At 35.9% G+C, this 26,211-nt stretch overlaps 1 protein-coding gene across 2 annotated transcripts in view; it reads left to right on the top strand.

The window, feature by feature from the left end:
* bbs9 (Bardet-Biedl syndrome 9) overlaps positions 1–25,893 on the top strand; it is a 143,845-nt gene extending 117,952 nt beyond the window's left edge. For both annotated transcript variants that reach the window (XM_055047276.1, XM_055047275.1), the window contains one exon: positions 23,887–25,893. In XM_055047276.1, coding sequence (XP_054903251.1) covers positions 23,887–24,218 — 332 coding nt within the window. In that variant the 3' untranslated portion in view covers positions 24,219–25,893. The remainder of the gene's footprint in view (positions 1–23,886) is intronic.
* The last annotated feature ends 318 nt before the right edge of the window (positions 25,894–26,211 follow it).

Raw genomic sequence — 26,211 nt, 5'->3', positions numbered from 1 at the left:
TAAAAAAAATAAATCTTTTCTGCCTTTTCCTCTACATCTGGCATCTGGAAATTATCTTGTCAGCTACAGATCCCATCTGGGACAAACCAATCAGTTGTCATATCCTCTTCTCATAATGCATATGGGGGTCAGTAAAAATGTCATCTGAAATTATGGACAAGACTTTTGGTTACAAATTAACACACACCCTTTACACAATGTTTAGGCGTTTTAGTGTGTTTGGCTCTACCTCATGCACATGATCATGACCATTCATCACATTCATGAATGGAGCATTTAGAGATGGTGCTGAGAGACAGATGGACTGAGAGAGCCGGGCAAAGTGAGTGTGTAAAGAAACCAGCAAAAATCCTGCATTATACACGCACAGAAACTGAAACTTCTAAATAAATTTGAAAATGTAGATTCAGAATATTTTGCTGCAATCACTGAGGTAATTATGACTTTGTGCTTTGTTGACGTGATGGCTATGCATCAGCACATACTGTAAACCCCTGCAGCTGTATTGGTCATGTTTGCACAGTTGATAATGTACTTTTATACACACATTCCAGACAGTTATCGAGGGGAAACACATCGCTCTCGTTGTCTGTAAATGGTGGGCAGTTTGATTCCTTCATAGCGGTTCTGTCCAAAAAACCTTCTGAATGTGCACAAATGACATCATCAGAAGAGTGAGAAAGTAAACAGTTTTTTTTTTTATGTTTGAGTGTTTGGCATAGCAACGGCGGAACCTAAACCTTGAAGGAGATATTTAACCTGGACAAATGTTTATTTTGTTTTTTTTCCCCTCATTAAGAGGCTGAAAACTTTGGCTGGGCTTTCACTTTTGCAGATTAGCGAGTTAGATTTTACATTAACAGCCTGTCAATGGTTTGCATCAGCTGTCCTGAACACATGAAAGAAACCAAACATGAAATACATAAGGAAAACATGGATAAATACTTCTAAACCTTCTGTAAATGATAAACCTTCAGTAAGTGATAAACTTTTAAGGTTTTTAAGAAGAAATTCTCCTGCTCTGTGTTGATACATTTTGAATGTTTAGTTTTTAATTCCTTAAAATCTTCCTTTTTGAAGTTGCTTTCAGGCTGAGTTATAGTCATGCTTTTAGAGGCTCACATTGAGCCTGAACTGGGATAACGGCAGTTTAGAGAGATCAGTTAATGTAACAGTCATGTTTTTGGACTGTGGGAGGAAGCCAGAGCAGATTAACAAACACTTGGTAGATCTGTGCATTTGCTAAGCTCATCATGCACCGCTCCTACGAACACTGTTAAAGGCTTAATGGAGGAACATTGTTGTTATGAAGTGCTTAAATTAAGATGGAATTTCAGAGAGAGGAGCAGCTTCTTAAAGAGAAACAGGCCCAATTTCAAGGCGATAAATTGCCAATTCTAATTTCTTTGATACATATAGCATTTTTCACAACTGAAAGTAACACAGTTACTTGGCTCTGCTATAAAATGGAAATACAAAAGTATTTATATGTAAAAAGTTGTTTAGCAGGGCAGCAAAGAGGAAATCACATTTATATAAACTAACTCTTGTTCACATAAACCACAGAGTAGTTAGTATATGGGATGGATTAAAAGGGGAATCAGCTTCAAAGCCAAGTCAGAGTGCAAAATATATCCATCTCAATCTCTGAATTAGATGTTTTTATAAATACTCTGGACACCACATTCATCTACCTGCATTTGCTGCGATACATTTATCTGCAAATGTGATCAAACCAAACAGGAACTTGGCCACAATTCCCTTTAGATTAAGGTGGATGATTTTCATTTGGTTTTGCTTTTCAGTTTTCACACATTATTACAGGAGATAAGAACATGTCAGAGTTTTTCTTATTCCCTATCGATTTTGTTGTTAATGTTACATAGTTTATAAAAGCGCTGCCAGTAAAGTATAAGAATTTGATGGAAGTGATGTTCTGTTTACATTTTGGAGTGGAGTTGCACAAACAGTGGCTCATTGCAGCAACTCTAATCATAAAATGTTTATCTTCAAGAATTTTCCTTTTCAGTTTTTTTTCTTTGTTTTTAAACATTTAGAGATTTTTTTTTTTTTAAGTAGGTTGGAAACTTCGCTTGACTGAGTTTCTCTGATAATACACTTTGTAAACGTCTATTGTGATAAATAACCATGCCGCTGATATTATTATGCTCTTTGAAACAAAAATAAGAACCCAAATACAAACAGTTATTTTTAAATTCTTTGATTTTTAAATGGGATTTGTATATATCTGTTTTGTTGGTTCCAAGTCCGATCCTGACGCATTAGTAATCTTGCAGTCAATGTGGCAGTGCAACACTTCTGTGTGACTAGAAATTTAAATTGATATCTCTTTGGATTAAGCACAAGCAAAAACAATTAGTATGTCAAACATTTTTTATATTGTCTTCTTTTACCCAGCAGTTATAAATGTCTTTTCTAATTGCTGCACACGCTACCACTTAGTGTAGATAAGTAAAGTTGTGCACCTCCATAGGATAAATCGGCCAGACAGTTTGATTGTAGGTTCTTTTTTTCTCCTGTATTTGGAGACAAGTTGTGTCTCATCTTCTCTTCCTTTTTGGATGAGCTAATGTTGTAGCATTGTGTGACTTTGAGGGACGTAATGAGGGGAAAGAACATAAAAACAGCACCTGTCTTTATCACACACACACTTAATACTCTGTGTGATCACACAACTGGTCCCAGTGTTCTTTTGTTAATCAAAGAACAGAAAGTAAATGATGAAAAGGGTGACCTATATATTTGTGTTCAACACATGCATCAGTCATTAAGTTGCTAACACTATTATACACCATAATGTTTAGCAGGTGAGTTAAAATCAGTGTTATTTGCTAAAATTACTTGTATGTTGTTGTTTTTTTTTTTCTGCCAAATAATAGAAAATTTTTTCCACTGGAGTAAAATATCTCTGCTTATTGTTTCAGATGCCTGTTCACTTTTTATTTTCACTCCTCCACACAGAGGCAGTGGCAGGCCTCTAAATTGATAGAGCAAGAACAAACAGAGAGCTGTTTGCTTTAGAAAAGTGTCACAACCTTCATTCATCTTAGCAACCTACAAAACACACTTAGTTCATTTTTACCTCTGTTGAGGCGCTGCTTGTTTTCTTAAAGTTCCCACACAGACAAACATTCACTCCAACGACCTATAAGTCTTATTCTGTGTGCGGACACACACACCCACGCACACACAAAGAGTAGCATTATCTCTCTCATTCCCACACAGCCATAACTTAAAATCTCCTCACACGTGTGAACATGACGGTGAACGTTTTGCTAGCGACACTCATATTGGCACACATGCTAAACTCAGCACGTGCAATAAGCTGAGTATGTTTTATGCCTTATGACAATCCCTTTAACATCTCAGTATTCAGTAATTTCCCTTATTTCTTATACCCCTAAAAAAATCTAGTTAATAGAGTACAAGGTTGTGTAATTTATTCTCAGGAAAAATCAGAAATAAAGTTGTGCAAAATTTTAAAGGAGGGCATCTCACAGAGCACTGTTCTGTCCATCTGAAAATGGGAATGAATAATTGCAAACCTACCAAGAGGTGAGGTGAACCTAAAGAATCGGCAAAGAGAGAAATAATCATAGAAGAAACCAAAAGGCTAATGGGAGTTCTGGTGGAGTGATGCAGTTGACAGTGGAGACATGTGCTCTGATCCAAACACATCATCTACATAAGAGTTAATGGTGAATGAAACGAAATGCAGCATAATGCCAAAAAATATTGTTAGATGGTGCAAAAGATTTGAAACCGTTGTGGACATTTACCTTCCAGCAGGACAATGATTCGAAAGTTGTTATCATGTGTTATTATGGACCTAATCCAAACCTCAACCCAACTAAGAAGCTTTTGACGATAATGATAATTACTGCTAAAAATACATTTTTCTTTCCATCTTACTGAGCTTGAAATATTTTGAAAAGAATACACCAAAAATTCAGCCCCCAGATCAGGGTTGTCCAATTTCCGTCCCCTGCTATTCCTTCTCCACACACCTGATTAAGGGGTATTGGAGAAGGAATACATCTAAATGTTGCAGGGCAGTAGCATCCCTATTCTCGATCAGAAAAGTTGGTAGACATACCTAACAACTTCGCCCTCTATACACTGGAATTACGTTTGAGTTTTAGTATTTAGAGATTCACTTATTTGTGGATTTTTCTGTGAATATGATTGCAAATTATTCACAGAAAACCTGCCAATGCACTTCTTTTTTGGGAACATAGAATATTCAAAAGACAATGTAACTTGCAAAGCTGAAATACCTGAGGCGCAATTGTACTTGATAGGCTGTTGGCTGGAATTGCCAAAGCAACCAATTTAGGCCATTTTACAGTCTGTGACAAGACTAAATATTAGCTTTATTGATATTGCTAAGACATTTACCACTATATGTATTAATTCATATTAAGGTACATTTGGTTTTTGAAACATTAAAATAGGCAGTTGTAAGTGTTTTTAAAGGGGCTCTCAAGCATTTGCAAATTTCAGCTATTCGTGGGTGACTGTAGTCCCTAACCTTTGAGGATATTAGAGGCTAAATTCAGATGCACACCACACTTTTCAGATTTTGGAAAAAAAAGAAAATCCAAATGTCCTGTGGACAGCTTGTATTTAACTTTACAAGTTGTAAAATTAAATACAACTTGTAGTCATAAAGGAGAAGTTTTTTTGGCTATGCACACAATGCGGCACAATGCGAGTCCTTTTAAGTATAAAGAAAAAAACTATTTGATAGCAAACAGGTACGCAGTTGTACAATGTCCTATAATCAGGTGACGTAATAAACTCTTTGCAATACAACTATCCAAATAGGTGAAATGTGAAAGACACTGTTGTATTCTTTGCACTGAGGTAAAAGATGGAGTGTTTCATCTCCAGCTTGTGTTATTCATTGGATATAGAAAATCTCCCAGCTTTGCAGTAATTGACATAGAGGCAAGCCTGATTTATTTGCATCGTGCGGCCATGTTTGAGCTTGTCATGGATTCTTTTTTTTTTTTTTTTCCACTGCTGGTTCCACTTGTCTCAGAGCTCTGTTAGATGTGCACTGAGACAATGCACTTACTGGTAAACAGAAGCGATAGTTCTGGTATGCCAGCAATTTTAATCCATTCAGAAATTACTCTGAGATTGTAGTCAAAGTGCTACCAACAGAAAAGACAAACATTAGAGCCGGATTTGCTGCACATGCTACCAAAGTGGTTTTGAAAATCAACTTACTGTTTTTTTTTTCATGAAAGGTTGGGGTAAAACTGTATGTGTTAGTTCCCACAGGCCCACACATTTCCTGTTTACTGTTTAGTTCCTTGTCTTATCTCAGGTTATAAATTTAGGTTGTTTGATTGTGTATATTTTTGGGTTTTCCTTGCCTGATTAGATAAGGTATGGTATAATAAGTTAGACAGCCAAAACATCCCGAGCAATGAGGTCATGTTGGTTCTGGGTTGTTGTCTTGAATAAATTTCTTTCCTACATGTCTTTGGTTGTGTATACATCTAAGAAAATTTTAGGGTAAAATTATAGGATGCACCAGTCTTAATGATGATTATGATGCATCTGTACTTCCCAATAGAAGACACTTCCCCCTACAATTAGGCTATTCTGACCACAACATGCACAACTAAACATACACACCCGACATATGGGATGTTGCTATTTGGAAAAGATCACCCACAGTACAAAATTCTTTGCAATCAAAAGAAAAGCAGCACATCTACAGTCAGATTATCCAGAAAATAAAAGCTATTTTTATTTTTTCAGTTTCATTTAAGGGTGAAAGTCATGAAATGACTCTTGATTTGTGTTTGGCCATAGTGTTAACCGTCTCTTACTTCCATAATCAGATCATTTTTTAAGATCAAAGGAAGAAAACGGGGTCAGAATTTTTAAACTTTAAACTGTCGGTTAAATAAAATAGGACTTTCTGAGGTAAAACTGACTGTTTGAAGGAAATGGTTGTCTGCAGTGAATGGCATGATCATGTGTTTGGTAAGATTTAAGATGTGTAGGATTCCCTTGAGAAGACAGAAAGGTTGGCTCGCACAAAAATGTTGCTGATGTACTAATGATAGAATTAGATAATAATATTCTTGTAGTATTTGTGTTTAAAAGGAGGTTTTATCCCTAAACATGAGTGGAGTTTGCTGTCCATGGAAAATTATAGGATGCACCACTCTTAATGATGATTATGATGCATCTGTACTTCCCAATAGAAGACACTTCCCCCTACAATTAAGCTATTCTGACCACAACTTGCACAACTACACATACACACCCGACATATTATCATACATAATTAAAATTATGTATGATATCTTTTGAATGAGCCTCATTGAAACGCATATTCTCATTTATTGAATATTTAGAAATGTTAGATTGCTTAAAGGATTTGGGAACAATTTAGAAAATACAAAGAGGGTTACTCTTCTAGTTTGCAATTCTAACACCACTAGTTTCTAATAAAAGTTGTTAAAAAGAGAGATTACCTAGCTCTTTCAACAACTAAGGTTTTGTCATTTTCATTTGTTGCATTAGTCAATTTTCATAGAAACGAAAAAGTTGTAAATAAACACTCATTTGATTACTTAAAAAAATGTCTGCATTGTTCATGTTCATTTTCTCAATGTACAGGATTGCATTGATGGGCTAGAGCCAGATTGAGGGACTCATCTCAGTACTCTGGTTTTGTTTAATCTGTATTCTCCCCATTTCTCTGGCAGGACACCCGACATGTTTGTCATTATGCTCTGCATCAGAGCAGGAAGTAACTATGGAACTAACACACTTTATTTATCTTGTTTAATGTAATTCAAATGTATGTAACTAAGATCTGACTGTTAGAAAATTGCCTTGTCCAGCCTGGGACTGGCCCTTGCTGCACTGCACTCCCTGCTCCTAATAAATGTCCGGAGAGGAATCAGCTGACACGTGTCTCCGTAGTCAGAAAAGGACACAAAGTTTTTAATACTTTAACACTATATACACTTACACAGCTTTTGATGTGCCTGCAATATCAGCAAAATGACTAATGGAAGTGGAGAGACACTCTCTTCCTGAGCCATCAAAGACATATTTTTGGTATTTTTGAAGCGCAGGCAGAAACTGCAGCCTGGAGACAATGACACGAGAAAATAGGTGCATGTCTTAAAAGTGTGTTCTATATTTTTACCATTTCTTGTTATGGTACAATTTTACCATACAATGCCTCCAGAAATGGCATTATATTTAATTATTTTCTCTAATATTCTCAAAATATTTTCATATAAAATTTTTTTTTTCCCATACAAAATATCAGAGGTTGTACTTTATTGATTTTCAGTGTTACCTTTTTTTTTACTGTAATAACCTTAGCTCATTTTTGATTAACAGGTAAATCCAGGTGGATGTTTATATTTGAATTCAGAGTTGCATACGTTTTGTGTGCATGCATTTTTCTGTGGCTGGACGCATGCATGGATCTGACTGTGTGAACTGTGTTAAAGATTGTCTGATTAGTGTGTACAAAGTGAGTGTATGTGTGTGTGGAATGCAGGCTGCCACCAGACTCTGGATTTACTGGCGGAAACACGCTGCCAAAGAACAGGAGTGGTCAGATTAATCACTTTTTTGTGAATGTGTGTGTGTGTGTGTCTGCAGAGCACGGGGGAGGAGGGATATGTGTATGCGTGTGTGTGTGTGTTTAAAGTTGTAAAATATAGAGGCTGTGCACAGATTGATAACTTCAGTTTGATCTAAACAGTTTCAGCATATCAAAAATGTTTCTTATAACTGTCCAAAGGTCAAGTTAGAATCAGCTTGACCAACATGTCAAAATATTATGTATAATGCTGACTTATGTAGAATTTGCCCCTCTGTCTAAAATGAATCTTCTATCCAGATGTTTGGTGTTAACTTGCATGTAACATGGCTGCATGTAAACAAATAAATTGTATATTAGGCCAAACTTTTTTAGTCTTACCATATCATGTGAGATTTTTTATTTCCTTGCAATGGAAGGAGGAAAAATGTTTTTATTTTTGCGATGTTTAAATCTGCATATTAGAACACAGTACAAACCCTGTCGTGAGTGTGAACTTGTTTCAGTCAAATAAAATCAATTTCTGCAGATGTTTCCAGATGTACAGTAGATGGAGGAAACACAGGACAGCAGCTCAAGAAGCCAGAGGTCTTAAACTCAAAGTGTGTGTCTGTGGTATGTGGGTGTGGTTGACTAGCTCTGAATGTGTAAGTAAACTCAAAGTGAGCAGTTATCCATTCAGCCCAGTCCTGCCTGTATGTGTGCTCTACACGTGAGTGTGCATGTGCGCTGATGAGCGGTATAATTTGCCAGATCTCTTACATTTCAAATGCATGTTTATTCCGCCCACATTCACACCTGTGTTAACATGAAATGTGATGATTCTGCTAAAGATGACCCACCCTCTCACATATGTTCAGTGTTCATGTGTTTTCATCTGATGTCTGTTTCCTTTTGGATTTTTTCCCTCTTCACCTCTCTGCATGAAGCTGCTATCCATACAAAGCCTGGTGTTTGAGAGCTAAGTTTCTTGAAATCTAAACTTTTAGCAGCTGTGAAAATTTTTTTAAATGAAAAACAGGCTTATGCCAGAGTTAATATCCAAGTACCAGGCACAACATTCAGTAAAAACTTTATTTGTACTACATCTATCAAGTGCAAATCAAAGTAAATCTGATAATTATCTCACATATTTAAAGTGGGTGCAGGCAAATTAAGCTTAGCATTGTTTTAAAGGGATTTTGATATCCACCAAAATGATATGCAACACATTTAAAACAAAGCTGCTTGCTCCTCCATCTTGTCTACTTGTGAGAAAAATAATCCTAACACTCCCAAGAAAGTATATAATTACCTTCAAAAGTTCTTCATTAAAATGTTAGGTTCATGCATGTGTTTACAGTCTGGCTTAGGCTCACAGCAGTAGAAATCTTGACAGCATTTTGGAGCTGTGATTAAAGAACTGCAGCAATAATTTACTTGCAATTGAGCCTTTACTGGTGTGTGTGAGGGAATGCTAGGGAAACAGAGACAGAAGAAGAAGACTGAAAATGAAGCACCTCAAGTGAAAGTATTTATTTGCAAATTATCAATTACCAGTGTTTGCACAGTTAGCAGAAAGCTGTAAGAAAATAAAATCAGAATATATATAGATCTTATATATTCCATGGCATTTGAAGGTTAAACGCTTTATAAATAACTTATTCTTTGGAATGTAGATAGTTTTCCTGTTGATCCTCAGCAGCAAAATTTGAGTAACGCTGCAGAATTTTGCTGCTCCTGAATTCCATCCTCAAGTATTATTTCTGTGTCAAACAAAAATCAAACAAAATTTCCAGTGTTTTGGAATATTTGCATCAAAAATAACAACAGCTAAAATCATCAGTTTTCTGCTTTTCTTTGAACTTCATTAAATACCGATAATGTGGGAGGAATGAAACATTTTCAGATTTTTTGATTACCGGGGAAATCCAATACTACTGGTAGTTAGCTATTTTGAAATTAAATCACTTTTAAGGTACTATAATTGATTTATTTATTTATTTTTTGTCTTCCATCAGTTCCAACATGTGAGATGCCTTGCCACAGGCGCAAACAGGAAGAAATGAAAGTAAAATGTGAATATTTAAGACAGTGAAGAGTACTAAGCGTTAAATCAGCCTTATCTGTAAAGAAAAAATATATCTATTTTTTCTTTTCTTTTATCAATTGAAGCAGAAGGAAATAAGAAGAGTATTTTAGTGTTTCCAGTTGCTGCCTCATCGTTCTGAAGACAGCATTAATCCAACTCTCAGTAGAATGAATGCTGCTAACATCAGCATAACATCAGTCTTATTTTGCCTATTAACTTATTGTCAGCTTATCAGATTTATTTATGAAACTGATCAGATCAACATTCTATCAAAAGCTTTACTTTCCTCTGTGACTAAAAATATATTTCAGTTTTTTGTTTGAAGCAATTAGAAGAGCAGCTACTTTTTGAAAGTCAAAGCAGCATAAGAAATGCCGACATTCACGGTAAAAGTCTTTAGAGTTCTATGAACTTTGAACAATACGTTTTCTCTCTATTTAAGATATCTTACAGTATCCTGAGCTTGTAAAACCAGAACAGTTTGAATTCTGTTTTTAGGCTGCAAATTGTAATTTATAAGATGCAATATAATATAGAAAACATCTTTGTATATTTCTGTGAGAAAGTGATGAAATTATATATTTTTTTTCAATATTACTACTAGTTCTGAGTTGAACTTATAACTGGGATGAATTTGCATTTGTCAATCGTGACAAATTTTTCAATGGTTATGTCCCTAAAATGTCAACATACCAACTGCAAGTTACACAAATTGCAGTGATTAAAATATATTCAGAAAGCTTGTCTTGGCTTCCACACTTCAATTTTACTGTTAAAAAAGTCAAGAGATGAAGATGATTTTTCCATCCTTAGAAGGACAAGAGCAAGCTGTAATATGAAAGTTTACATATTTAACATCTGTGAGAGAAGCAACTCAATATGTCTTTTAGTTGTTATTAATTCCCAAATGCCTGCCATTAAAAAAAGTTTACCTTGAAGCCACTGACAGAACTGTTCTGTGAAACCACAAATAGTACTTAAGGGATTATCTTGCTGCAGAGGAAGAAAGGAGGCTAAGGAAGTGTCAGTCAGTTCTAGGAAAGAAGCTGAGTTGTTTGACTGCAACTTGCTGAAATGTTTGATTAATGAGGAAGCTTTTCCCCCCAGGCGAACATGTGTATGTGTGTGTCTTCGGTAAAATCTCATTAAAATAACTGAGTCATTCCAAAATCATATTAAGCATTACTTGAAGGCTGTTTGTTGAATCAATTTGGTGTGTTTGTGTTTGTCAAAAGGCTCCATGTGTTTCTAGTCACAGCAGTTCTGCCTGTTAATTTGGTGGAATAAAGTGTGTTTGCTGTAAATTTGCTGTGTCTATGTGTGTGTGTGTGTGTGTGTGTGTGTGTGTGTGTGTGTAGCTTATTAATTGCAGGCACAGTTGATGGATTTGAATCTGGCAACTGTAGCACCACAAACAGGCGGTGTGAACGATGGTCAGAGAACCTGCACTAATATTATGTCACCGTGCTGTCAGCTTGTCATTAATAGTGTTTTGATTTGTTTTAGAAACAGAAAAAATAAAGTGGAAAGGGACAAAAATTATTTTTTTTTACTCATAGCTCTTTAATTGCCTTTTTAAAGTTATTCTATAAACACAGCATCTTTTATTATGTTAGTTGTACAAAAAATTCATTGTATGCCTTATCTTTTAAACACTTTAATAAGCAATTCCAGATGCTAAAGCCCAATTCGCCTATTCATCAATCAGTAACCTGATTTTTGTATCCTCATGTTTCATTTAGTCTCTATCTGCTTTTGTCATATCTGTAAAACAAGTATGTTGTATCATTGTACTTAACTAACCGCACATTGTTTTATTTGTCTTTGTAAGTACACTAATTAAGAATTTAAACAGAGATGAAAACATCTAATTGAATTTAAATAGTATGTACATTACAGCCTACAAAAAGAAAGGTTGTATTTCTTTTGGTCTCCTTTTGAGCCAGCTGACTGATTTAATAATATAATACAATTAAAAAAGCAGAATATTTCTAAATGACCTCCTCCTGGAAGACATGATTCATTAGAGTAAGCTTAGCATATTAGACTATGAGTAAATTAGAAAAATAAGTTTGAACTGTCAGTCTTCAAAGCAGATGTGAAATATCCCCCTGGGAGATATGAACTTACAGATATAGTTGATATCAAACTTATATGGGTGCAAAATAATCAAAGCTACATGTCTATTAAAATGAGTAGTGCCCATTTTTATGGTTTGCATTTTGTTTCCTTGTCTAATTGTAGCTTCTCATAAGAATAAAAATGTTGAAAATACTTCCTTTCGTTTATATTTTGGATAAAGTTCTTATAAATCTGATAATATATAGATTGATGACTCTAAGTATTTATAAGGGAAGATGATCCAGTTCTCTCTAAACTCAATAAAAAGTGCAAAAAATTAGTTCTGCTGAGCACCAATAGGAAGCCATGCAGAAAAGATAATCTTCAGCTTTATTAATGCTAACAGTTAGCCAGTAACAACTTTTTCAGTATGTAGAAGAAATTTCTGTTATCTCTGTCACTGTTTTTAGCTCGCTGCCATACAAGCACATTAAAGTGGTGAAAGCTTATTCAGTACTTTTATAACAATGTCTTGTCTGCCAGTCTGACAACAAGCCAACTTCTTAAATGCAAAGGACATCTCATAATGTACCAGGTTTCTGGCTATAAAATAAGACTCAAACAACAGGGTGTCATTTTAAAGCACACAATTTTATGTCATTTCCTTCACCTGCTGAAGTCCCATTTTGATGGTTTCTGGATAATACTCAGCATTTCATTTTCACTTTAAATATTGTTGAATTTTTATATCACATAGATCTTGTTACACTGCTAGCTTTTTTGTAACACTGAATACAACTTAAACATTACTTTTCCTGGACCAGACGGATTTGAAGAGGCGCAAGAAAAGCAAATGAGGTGATGCTTGTCAACAACTGATGATGTTATCCAGGACAGGTTACTGTGAAATACCATCTCTACTTTCCATATATTGAGCTGTCATGATTAGACTGATCATGACAGTCTAATTATGATCAGTCTTCACTTCCATTGCTGACTGCTGTTAATAGGAGGTCCTTTCTGCCCACAGCATCAGTCACAAAATCTTCTTGAATATATTTGGAAGATATGAGTTTCCACATTTAATTTTCCTTTGGGGTAAAGTATGTCTAGAATTGTGAAGTCAGGTTTCAGATTTACAGCTGAAAGTTATTTTGTAAATTGAGTGATTCAAAATTATTTATAAGAAAATGAAATCCAAATAATAGATGAGAGATTTTATTCATAGATTATATGGAATCCATGGATGTGGGAAATACAGAAAAATGAAATGACTCCTTCATGCAAGTACAATGTCTCCTCTGTTTTCACCCTGCAGGGGTCACAAGGCTTACTTTCTGGTTTCTTCTCTTTTTTCGCCCCTTATTCCTTCCTGGCAATGGGAAGTGTATCTTTGGCAGAGGCAGTGGCGCGGAGGAGACGGAGGAAGAATGGTGGCTTTCCACAGTACAATTAAAAGACACATGCAGAGCCACAGCTGCTGTTTCCTACAATGAACTTGAACAGGTGCCCATTTAGAAATATTAGAAGAGATAGAATAAATGTACATATAGATAGGAGAAGTGTGAGAATAGTGCAAAAGAGGTAAATCTTTATGAAGTCAAACAGGGTAAACTTGGTTTATAAGAAGAGAGAAAAGGAGAAAAAAGCAAAGTGAATGGAAACTGGCACAGGGAACAGGTACACGGGTGAAAGAAAACAGATGAAAGGAGCAGGTGAAAAAGAACATTTGTTGTTGAGTTTTTGGGAGAAAGGGAATTGCATTTTTACAATCCAGATAACCTACTTTGGTGTTTCCTACCTATTAACAGGGTTAAGAATTTCCCAGTATACCTCATTTAACCTTCAGGGGTATTAACTCTCTGTAACTGTATTATGATTTACTTCTTGAGGTGCGTGTGATTTGGTTCTTTTATTGTGCATTTAGAAAACTGTATAAATCTGCATAAATATGAAAGACCCTCAGGTTCAGACTGGTTTTAAGTTTGGGGAGAAGGGAAGTCTGTGTGCAGGGTATTTCCCCATCAGGGTGCTTCTTTTGTGGCAGTCTGGGTGTTTCCCCTTCCTCTCTTTGCTCTGCATGAGCAACAAGAAAAACACCTAGTACAGTGAAATATAAGATCTGAAAATATCTGGAAATATTTTTATAATTAGCTTCATGAAGAGCAAAAGCCACAAGCCTGCTGGTTATTGCCTTGTCCATTTATATTTCAGATGGTGGGAGTTTTATTGATGCTGTCATTCAGGAAGCATTGGGCCGGTGGCAGGGTAGATTGTAAATTCAAAATTCTGGAGCTCATATCAGATAAATGATTAAAACTGATCCAGATACATAAATCCAGATAACTTACTATTTGACAAGATGTTTACGAGTGATGCTGATTTCCCAATGTGTTGAAGTTCCTACAGGACACAGAGTGGGAGCTCTGCTACTTCACATAGAAAAAGGTTAGTTGATGTGGTTTACATATCTGATCAGCAAGCCTCCCTTTGAAGGTAATTTGGTTTCTGCCATTGGAAAAAGACTCTGGGGCAGATCAAGAAATCATTGGGGGACAATATCTTCTTCCTCTTCAGTGGACACCAAAATCTCTTGCCTTAAGGTTTGGCACTGAGGAGGGGGATATGTGAGACTTCTGTAAAGGCCAACTACTTCCACAAGTTCTCAAGTGCCAATATTGCAATTTTACTGAAATCTTCCTTCCTCAAGCTCACATCTTAAAGTGATGGATAGAGCTACTGTTTTTAGTTAGTCACACCTGGTGTAAAAGTTTTCCTCTTCTGGGAGCAGAAGAGAAAAACTGTTATACAGATGTCATTGTACAGCAGCTTTGAAATTTCAATTTAACCTCCATATTAATCTCAAAAATGATAATCTCCAAACCATTGAACAACCAAAAGAGTCACACCTGCTGATGATCAGTTATGGAAGAGATGGATTAGCAAAACTTGGCTGGTGCATATACTTTTAGATTTTATGGTGATTTTATGGAACAGTAGGATTTAAGTACTCCATCAGGGACTAGTTCTACCTTTTTCAGCCAAGTTTTTAATTTAATACTTACTTATTGTAATATATGTTGTTGGTTTTTTTTGTTTTGTTTTGTTTTTATAAATCAGCCCTGGCTCAGCATAATTGCTGTTTTGTAGCAAGTCCCCATCCTTCACAACATAATAAAAAAACATAGAGCAATATCCAACATGACATGGTATTAATAGATTGGAAGTTAATTGGGAACTTTAGAACTGAAGGAGGATGTACTTAATGAGCCAAAAAAAATGCTCTGTCCTAAAATTAAATCATTTAAATATAAATATGCCAGAAGTATGAATAACTCTGGGCTTAATTGTTCATGATGTCAGATAGCACACACAATCAGGATGCAATAATCTACTCTGATTTTCTTTCTCTTAAGCTTAGAGACTTTGGGTGTTTGTTTAAAACTGTGCATTGGTGTTTCTATGGTGGAGGAGTGTTAAAACATTTTGCAGGGATGGACTGTTGTCTCAGACCAGAACAACAGGCCAACCACAACAGAAGCCAACTGAACAAACACGCACACATACCTAAACTAGATTTAGAATCCTACGTTTAAGGTACTGCATGTAAGTATCTGTTCACATGTGTAAATCATCATCCAGTTTTTATTGCATGGAGTGTGTTTTCATTTTAGAGTTATGTATATGCTGTACGTATTGAGTAAAATTTACAGTTTATGTGTGTGTATGTATGCAAGTGTGTAACTCACCCAGTGTTGTAAACGTTGTCTCTGATGTGGTTGGCTGTATTTAGACAGAGAGCAGAGAGCAGAGAGCGTGGAGGAAGTAGACAGAGGCATGTATGAATGCATTTGTGCATCGGTGTGTGATTGTGAGAGACAAACGCAGACGTTTTATATCACTACCAGATCTGGAAAACTTTGTGTTCTTTTCTAACGTTGGTTCTTTGGACTAGCCACCATATATTTTTCTGTACATTATGTGTGTGCCGGTATGTGTGTGTCTGCATGTTGGTTAGTTGCAGGGCGTAGCTGAGCAGAGAAAAAATATCTTGGCCGACCACGGGAATGAACCCACCCACTATACCACACCCATACAGAGAGAGAGAGAGAGAGAGAACCTAAGCAATGGTCTCAACCTCTCTCTATCTTTAAGTTTTTGCATTTCTCAACTTTATTGCCTCATCTGACAACAGAAATCAGTATTTTTCACTTTTTCTTTGTTCAGTTATCCAAATTTAAATGTTGATTGCATTTAGTTTTTATTACAAAATCCTTAAATCTTATCAGACCTATCTCTTTTGTATTTTCAAATGTCCAAAATAAAGAATGAGAAAGCCTTCTGCTGTATACAAGCCAGTTATTCCACTGCCACTATTTGTACAAACAAGTTTTTTAGAGTGAGAGTAAAAGTACAGGATTCAAGTTCCCACAGAAAAGGAGTTTAGTTACAAAATAACTAAACTATCTACTCAAAAAGTATGTTTTAAGCCTTTAAAATTATTTTCTAATGGCTGAAAGTTTTTTTAATGTTTGGATCACTATCATTGTGCAATAAGCTGAAATTAACAAATGTTTTGCACCTTCATCTCAGTCAGATACTCTCATGCAAACATGCTTATCAAGTTCAGAAAACATGAGCAGTTCCCACTCCATTTGCCAAACTGATCTCCCTTTTCAATCTACTTAGGATTTTCTGAGAAAAACACTTGATTTTATTCCACAGCAAAAGATTGTAAATAATAATGAAATTATTCTCTAGGTTGACCAAAAAGTAAAAGGCATTGGGAAAAGTGATTCAGCTGTCAACTTTCTCCTTGTTTAAATAGTGTGTGCTGCATGGCTTTCTGTTTTCACTCTCTTGTCGTTTCCCATCGACTACACAGATTCAGTTTTTTGACTCCACATAATTCTATCTAAGATTTGCAGCACAAAAGCACATGGGATCTCAACATAAACACTCAAAAATTCACAATCTCCAAACATACACTTTGGTACAGATCCAATCAGTCAGTTCTTAACAGATTCTGACTTTCTGTCACACACATGAACAACATGGTGGATTCTGTAAATCAGTAAGTCTTCAGCTTCAGCGTCCGGCATGCTGACGGCACCGTGATCCGGGCAATCTGTGCGGCCTCCTCTATTTTGACTATGCCTCCCTGCAGATGAATGCAATGCTATGATCCACTGCAAACACATGAATCCAAGCAGAACATGTGGGCTTTGAACAAACCACAGATAGCGTCGTTCTCTTTATCTTTTGGACACGCTGACCTTTGTTGCTGTGGTTTTTGTTTCTGTGTCTGTAGGAACAAACAAGTGTTTACATCTAAACTCTGAGAGAATAAAGAAACCAGACACCTGTCATTTAAAGGATCACATAAGCCAATGGTGGAAATTGCTGCACCACTCATCTATTTGGTATTTGCAAGGTTCTCCTATTCACTTTTTCGTGGACACATGATGAGATACACATGTATTTGAATACAAATAGTAAGTGAATCGAGTTCCAACAGCACCTATGGGATCTGGTGCAATGGAAGATTTAGATCATTTACAAATATGAAGCAAATGTGTGGTGCTGCCAGACCAAAATCTCTGAGAAAGGATTCCGACACCTTGTTGAGTCTGTGCCACAACGAAATAATGGAGTTACAAGGGGGAAAGTAGTCAATGAAATAATATTACCTACACTTAGATCCTAAAATCTGTAAGAAAATCATCCCGTGAACCTTTTCTGTCTTCCTGAATTTCCAATTGCTCGATTTTCTCGCCAGTCGGGAAAATAGTCTCTTTTAAATTGGTTCCTAAAATGACATAATTTATTCTTTCCATTCAAAGTTTGTACAGGGAGTATGATTGCTAATCGTAAAGTCAAAGGGAAGTAATATCTACAAATTTTAGACCCTTGATCAAGAACTAAGCAACTATCTTTGTTTAAACTTAAATTTCTTTTAGAAACTCAAACTAAGATGAGAGAAGACATGCAACAAAATCAGAAACACAGAATCTATGTGCAAGCCACTAAGTGCACAAGGCCAGTAATGTCATTAAAGCCAGTCAGTACATAAATAATGTGACAAACTTTTTTTCTTATCCATTATGCTGACAAACGCGCTTCTTAAAATGAAACACCTCCTCATTCATTCCAGAGAACAATATCATAATGGGTTTATTTTCCTGAGAAGCGTTCGCTTTAATAATAACATGCTGTTTGATGACATAAATTATCCATAGTTTTGTTTCCTGTTGAACAGATCTACATTGGACCCAGCTGGACCAGTTTCATATTGGATTAAAACAACTCTAGGCTGTTTTAGCTTTTCCAGCTAGCTGCTGTCCCACGTGAAAAGAGGTTAAAGTCATGTTGATCCCTTGATATCAGAATGGCATGGCACACATAGCTCTGCACTGTTTGGTCTACACACTCCAACTTTGTTAGTTTGTTGAAGTAACACACTGACATGATGTGACCTGACCCCTTTAGGCTTCTATACAAGAGGGAAGCTACCTTCTTGTCTTACAATGTCAATGTTTATTGACTCATTGCTACCACTCCCTCAAGGACCTGACCCTCGCACACAGTTTTATTTCATACTTTGGAAGTAAAAGCAAAACGTTCGACACTTTGGTCTCCCTGGGTGATTGTGAATGTCCCTGACCTACAAACACATGGAAAGTTTTCACAGATCTGCTCATTTGACTTTTATAATGTTACGCTACAGGATTTAAGGCCAAGCATGAGAGTGTCCTCTGTCCTTACTGTCAGACTTCAGATTAGCCGTGACTTCGTTTTCATCAACATTTTAGGAAGGGTTACCTCCTGGCGATTGCAAAAACACTGACAGATTTAATCACATACCTTTTACAAGAAATGTCCTTCAGGTTCAACATGGAAAATATTCAACAGTGAAAGACAGAAACAGGCAAAAGCTTGTAAAAGGTTGCAAACACTAACCATTGTTTGATCATAATTATTGCAAAAACTAGATGATTTACACACACATCTTTTAAGGAACTGTCCTTTCAGCACCACAAAATTAAGATTCATGCTAACGACTAACTATTTTTATCATCAGGCTTGTCATTGATGTTTTACATTGCTCAAGCAGCATGTAATGAATATAATTAGTGAAATTTGAAAAGTGTTTATTCAGTTTTGTGCACATAGCCGAATTGTGGTTGTCAGGGTTCATTAACAGTCTGGACAAGACTGGATATGAAAGAAAAAAGAAAATATTTGTATTTCAGGACTTAATTTCCTGTCTCATTTTCTAAACATTACATCTATCCCTCGATTTATCCATTCACCCTTGTTTCCTCTTCTCCTTCATCCTTCTATCCTTCCATTCTTCTGTCCTTCTACAGCTTTTCCAGTTTTCAAAGTTAGAGCCTGTTCATTGCAGAAATATGTTCCATAACCTGAATATCAACTTCTGTTTTTATATGTCTAAAATGCATTAAAGAATTAAAAGTCTTAAAAACTGAGTGTGGACAAAGTTTTGAATTGTGACATAAAAATGTGTCTCAACCCAATATTCCAAAGCTCAACAAACAATTTATGTAAAATTGTTGCCCTGTGCCTCTGTATGTCATTAACATAGATGGAGTTTGTTGTGTTTTTACTGAAAAAATATGGACATAAAAAGTAAAACACTTATCTCAGAAAGATATTAATCACTTTTGTGAAGTAGATTAGCTGTCATTTGGCTGTTTGTTGTTCTTTAAAGCAAAAGAGAACATCTAACTTGAGTTTTGTTTGTTCACATTTATTTTGTATTTGTGCTGAAAAAACAAGCCAAAGAGGTGAGGGCCATTGACCTTTGACACACAGCCAATCAGGGATTGACCCCTGCCTACAATGATGATTATTGACCTGAGTTCCTCCAAAGCCACAGATTTATCGTCAACATTAACCTGAATGGATAGTTTTAGATGGAACTATTTACTCCAAAAGATAAATTTAAACACACTTTCACTATTTTTAGATTACCTAGTAGTTTATATTGAACTGCCAGGGAATCTCAATATCAAATATAATATTCAGATAATACTTTCATTTATTTAATCCTTTATTAGACAATATAATACAAAACCAAAATGTTCTGCAATGTTTATTTTGTTTCTTTGCACAGAAACCTTCTGATGAACTTTTTACCTCAGATATTAAAAATTGTATTAAGCCAATATTACACATATGGCCTTTTTGGAACAAAGCCATCAAACAACAGAGCACAGTAAGCCATCATAATGATTAGATTAAACTGAACCTCACTGCCTGGCTGACATCTGTAAGCCAATAAAACGCCAAAATACGATCAGATCAATCTCTCAGCATCTGTGGATACATAACCAGGCTGCTGTTAATCAGTTCATATCCCATTAAACACATCAGTTAGGCTCAGGCTGAATGTTTGACTCTTAAATTAAGATATTAAATTAAATAGCTGTATTCCTCTGATCTGATGTGACAGTCACTTCTATCTTTCATGTCAACCAAAAAAATAAGCACTGTAATGTTTTTGCACGGTTTTAATCTTTTACTGTTTTGTTTTTTTGTGTGTGAATATAAAAAGCAATAAATAAAATAGTTTAATATGGTAATGTTGCATCTTACAAATGTTTTCGCTTATTTGATTTAACTTGTGTGAAGCCTGAGAAGACATAAAGTGTTGATGTTGACGTGTTACTGCGATGCCTCAGCTAACAAGGAAGGTAGACAGAACCGTTTTGGTGAGTCAGTGTGAAGTGGAGTGCAACAGAAATAACATCTTATTATAACTATTTTGACTCCTGTTGATGGTTCATTTCAACATCACACTGAAGTGCTTACAGTTCTGCTTTAACTATTCACCCTTCTGGAAAGTTTACTATCAGTCTAAAATGTATATTTTAATTTGACTGAGATATTTCTTCTGTTTTGGGGATGCCAATCTAAATCTGGCGAGAATCAGTGAAGGGAGCTATCCTAACATTAGGGTTATCGTAAGGAGGCCTTCCAAGCTATCTTATCACCTAATATAAATCTAAATATCAGTGAAAACTTGACTAAAGCATTGCTCTAATATCATTAGAGCAATTAGAGCATTTAACTGTATCATATAAATAGTTGAGTCAGATATTTATATCTTTTTAGTAGAGCAAATAATCACCCATCTACTAATCATTTCACAAAACAAAACTAAGATAAAACATGTAAAAATACATATTTTGGAAAAACATACACATTTTATTTAATCAACTGAATATTTTAAAAAAGAAAAGGAAGAGAAAAAGTTGAAAAGGAAAGAAAAGAATGAATCCTACATATTTCTCTTACTTTGCAGTTAAGGAGAATTTCAGTACTAAATCTATCTTTTCCAATAGGCCCAGTAGGTGACCTGGTCCTGTTTAAGGAGCCCATCTGAGTTCAGATTAATTCGATTTAACAATTTATTTTAGTTTGACAGTTTTATATAGATTTTTTTTAGGAGTGCTTGGAGAGCAGAGGACCAGCACTTAGTAACTTTGTATCAAAGCAGGAGAGACATTAAAACGTCTAACCTCTAGGAACCTATTGGGTAAATGTGTCTCATTGGTATTTTTTCGATTCACTGATATGAACTCACACAGACTCATGGTGTTTGTTGGCTCAGCTGCTCAGGAGTGTCGGGTCTTCTGAGGGATTTCGTGTGAAGTTGTAACCAGACAGTTAGCGTCAAGTCTGGATTAGCCTGTCGCTATGGGATTAACCCACTCAGAGCCACTGATGAAATGCTCTTGATTCACATAAAATACTGATTTTCTTAGGGGGTTTTTTGGTAGTGCTTGTAAAAAAAACAACAAAAAAAAAACAGCAGTTTGTTTGCAAACACTTTCACTATGTCAATCAGACTTCTAGTCTGATTGTAAAAGTTCTGAGAAAAAGGGAGCGGTACAATAATTTACATGTTGCTATTATTGTATTCTTTAAAAGTTTCAATTATAGTTTAGTTTGGTGATTAAGTGTAAATTTGCATATAAAAGTGTTTTCTTGTCTATACATGTATGCCTCTCTTGTGTTTGTAGGTTTGTGGTTTTATGATAGGGTGGGGAGACAAGTGGCTTTCAGCGATAAAACACAGGCGGTTTAATGAGCCGTCGCAATTAAGCTGCTGCACTATAAGTCTGCACATTTTGTTGCTGCAGACTGATTTTATCATCTTTTATTTTTCTTCTTATGTGAGCAGAATTACAAAAAAATAGTCATAAAAGAAATCAGCTTTGGTTTCTTCAAATTCAAATTGTTTTGAGGATTGAATGAATGTTGAACAGCAGTGGGTAGAGTACTCAAAAAGAGTTGACAAGTAAGGGTTAAAAGTAGCCATTTAAGAAATGACTTCAGTAAGAATAAAAAGTATTTGATAAAAAAGGCTACTCAAGTACTGATCAAAACATCAATCATTTAATATTTAAAATGACATCAGAAGACAGAAAAAATATAAATTTAAGTGAACATTTTTGTATTTTAAAGACCAAAATTAAAATAATTATATAAATAATTACAAATTAACAAAATCAGACAAAAGAATATTTTTTTCCACATCAAATTCTCTGAATGTGAAACATGAAACTTTAAGAAAATCTGCAGTTGTGTGTCTGGTGAATTTTTGGTTAAAATAAGATCTTCATTCAGTGAAGTTACTCACAGTGGGCACACTGCAAAAAAGCAAAATATTACCAAGTATTTTTGTACTGAGTGTACAAATAACTCAGTGCACTTGGAATAAGACAAAGGTAGTTTAAAAGCATATTTTTAGTAAGATATATAGAAGCTTATTTTTAAGAAAATAATTGATGGATGTAGATTTTTAAAAACTACATTAGCTCCACTGGTAATTTTTTTTCTATTAAGAAGATCAGGGCAGCAAGTATGTTTTTTTTTTTTTGGTTATCTATCTTCAACAATTATTAACTTAAAACAAGCTTCCACATGTCTTGCTGAAAAGTTACCTTTAAATAAGTAGGTTTAGGCTTATTTCAAATGTACTAAGATATTTGCACGAGAAACTGGACAAAATTACTTGGTAAAACTTTATGTTTTTGCAGTGTAGAGTATCCAGAGTCCACTACTGAAGAGTAGTGATACTTTGTAATAAAATGACTCAAGTACATTGTACAAAGTGCAGTGTGAGTACAAGGAGTTCGACAAGTAAATGCAACTGAGTAAATGTAACTCATTGCTACTCAACGTTTCTGTTTTCTCTGTAATCTGTTTACGGCACCCTCCTACCACACGGCACTCGAGTCTGTCTGTAAAGCTGTAGACGATGGGCCGTCTGATTAGCTTCTTTCTGGAGTCTGCAAGCAGATTGAGAGGCAGCCTGTTGTCTCCATCATGTACATCCGAGGAAAGATCCTTCCCCACACACAGACACATTCAGATACCTTTAGAGGCGGCTGTTGTAACGCAGTCTCCACTCACAGCAAGATACCAGGCTGTCGTCTGCGGTCTCTAAACCCTCTCCGTTCTCATGGAGATAAGAAGTGCGATTCATTGTTGGCAGACAACAGTCCTGTTATCACCTTATCAGAGTGCCAGTTCAAGCTGGAGGAGGCGGAGCTGAAGACTGTGTGTGTGAGTGTGTGTGTGTCTTTACAAGGGATGGGGGTAGTCAGATTAAGAGGAGCTTCTTTGTCATGCAGCAGGTGCTGTTGTCAGTCAATTTGTTCTCACATTAAAAGTGTGTTTACATCAGTCTGTTGCAAACATCATCCTCATTCTAGGGCAATTAAATAACAGCAGAGCCAAAGCTCTTCTTTGTTGCATTAATCAATTCTCTGCCCAGAATTGCTCTTTGACACAAATTTTGGGATATCTCTCAAAAACATTTGCCATGTTACAAGACCCATTTCCCATATTGTAGGTGAAGTAATTTACCTATAGAACTAGTAGTTCTCCATTGACATTAACCAATTATTGACTTAAAACAAGCTCCTACATCTTGCTGAAAAGTTACTTGTAAGTTTGATCTCATTTCAGAAACTAGTCTGAAAATACTTAGTAGGATTTAGTTCTTTTGCAGTTTCATTTCCCTCCTTCCTTTTCAAGCGAAACCTGTATTTTCCTCATAATCAAAAAATAACTGCCTTCTTTGTATGTCTTGTTTTTCCTGATTTAGAAAAAGAGAAGAAAGAAGTTTCCAAAGAGCCATCTGAGGCGGATGTGAAGGAGGAAACAGGAGCTCCAGAGGAGACAATTAAGGAGGTGAAAAGGGAGAAAAAGGAGTCATCAAAAGACAAAAAAGAGTCAAAGAAGGAGTCCAGCAAGGAGCCCAAAGAGCCCAAGGATGACATAAAGAAGAAAGAGTCATCTTCTTCCAAGGAAAAAAAAGAGAAGAAGGAGAAGGACAAAGAGAAAGAAGGAACGGAGTCTGGGGACAAGAAAGTGTCCAGGAAGTCGTCTTTAAAAGTAAAAGAGAAGAAGAAAGACCCAGAAGCTGGAGAGGGCTGATGGAAGCAATGCAATATGTTTTCTTTATATGCATTTAAAAATATAAAGTTCATCTTCCACACATATTCTGTTTACATGTCAACATAAGCAGGGTAATGTAACAGAAATATGTCCATTTATACGGTTTACATATGTATTTAGTTGTAAATATTCTCTGTTAGGGTTACATTTCTCAGTGGCAAACCATTTCCTCCCAGATGTTTTTACACAACCGCGCTGATCCGCTGCTCTTCTGCTGAATCCACAACATATAGCCGTTCAGCGAGTGTGTTTTCCAACTGTGGTGAGCTCGGAGTCGACGAGGAGTGAGGATGAACGCAAACTCCTCCTCCTCCTCGTTGTCTTCGTCTTGCCTCAGCAGCATTTGAACCCGCAGCACTAATTTCAGCGAGGGCCCCAAACCAGCTCACACCCACACACACTTCGAGGGTTCACCGGAGCCTTCGCCGCCTTTCCTCCAGGAATAAAAATCGCCTGGCTCGTCCAGCCGCCCTGCTGCTTCCGGGTAAATCAAGGCTACATCCCACAGCCGCCGCTGCTGCAGCCACCCCCGCCTGACCTTCACCGCTTTTTAAAGTTTGGGTCACTCAAGAAGGACGGGCGGTGGCGTATGGACACGTACTTGTTCCCTTGGAGTTCCAACCTTTGCTCATCAGTGATTTATACAACTTCGTTAATGTCAGTTTGAAGAAAATAAAGAGGAGTGAAATGAGAAAACTAGACATTTTTTAGAAGCAAAAATTGCTGTGTTGTAAGTCTTGTGGAAAAAAAGCTCAGATTAGTATAACAAAACTTTGCTGATATTATTATGATATTATGTCAGAGCCTATTAGACATTCATAGCTTGAAAGTTTCCTTAACGGATTCAAACACTACATTTAAGAAACAACTTTCACAAAAGACAATTGTATCTTGTCTTTTTGGTAATAATTTTCACATTATTAGTATGAAATAAAGACAATCTAATTATGTCTGCATGTCCGCACATCCTTGGATGCAAGTTTTGAAAAAACAACTTGTTTTTTCCATTTTGATGCATGCTCACATGCACATTTGTACATTTTTGTCATCTACAGACCGTAGATTTTAAGAATTTTTGGTGTATTTCTGCCAGAATTAACATTTGTAGACTCCTGCCATAGTTGCTGTGCCAGCAGCTCTGCGTTACTCTCTAAGTCCACATTAAGCTTGTCTGTGGGTCCAATTTAGGCTGTTTTCTTGTCCGGGACACTTATTTTTATTTTTAGCTTGTATTGTGAAACAGATGGTTGTTTGAAATGTTGGTCTCAGCCTCTGTTGTCTGAGCAAAAACCCCATGCCCTCCAGTTTGAATATAGTTTCCCTCCATTTTTTTTAAAGTAGATTATTTGATTATTTCATACATATTTAAGTGTAAAAGTTGAAATAGCGCCATCTCATCTTTGCCAAGAAAGACTGTTAGAAATCTTGGTGATTTTGTAAAAGTATCTACTGGATACTATGCACTATAAGTTACATTTTCATATCATATGTTGAAATGTTTGAACGGTTTTGGTTCACATCCATCAGGCTCCTCTTTTGAGTCTGCTTTTATAGCCATTGTTTATCCCAGGAGACATTTCTGTAAAATCTTTGCTAACTGTGAAGCCTGTAGTTAAAATTCCCAAACATGAGAATAAAGTAAACTTATTTATGATTCTTTAGTAATAAAAGTGTCTTACTTTAGGCAGTTACTGCCCTCTAATTGTGGTTGTGATTGTGCGATATTCCTCCTTTTGTTCTGCTGCTGGGGAGTAAATTACTTTTATTGAACTGGTAAGTTTTCATCTTTTGCCAGTTAAAGCGTCATCCACATTGAAGTACATCTTAAATATATATTAACTCTGAGCAGTAATTTCCACTTGGCCTCCTACTGCACTGGTTCAAGACCTGTAAGTACAGTATATTTCTGAATTTTTGCAAATGCTTAAATGTGGAGCAGTTCACTTTGAATGAAAATGGGATATAACTGTTA

This window comes from Poeciliopsis prolifica, unplaced genomic scaffold (assembly GCF_027474105.1).
Source record: "Poeciliopsis prolifica strain line A6 unplaced genomic scaffold, Auburn_PproV2 SCAFFOLD025, whole genome shotgun sequence".
Classification (NCBI taxonomy): domain Eukaryota; kingdom Metazoa; phylum Chordata; class Actinopteri; order Cyprinodontiformes; family Poeciliidae; genus Poeciliopsis; species Poeciliopsis prolifica.
This window is presented reverse-complemented; position numbering and strand designations above follow the sequence as displayed.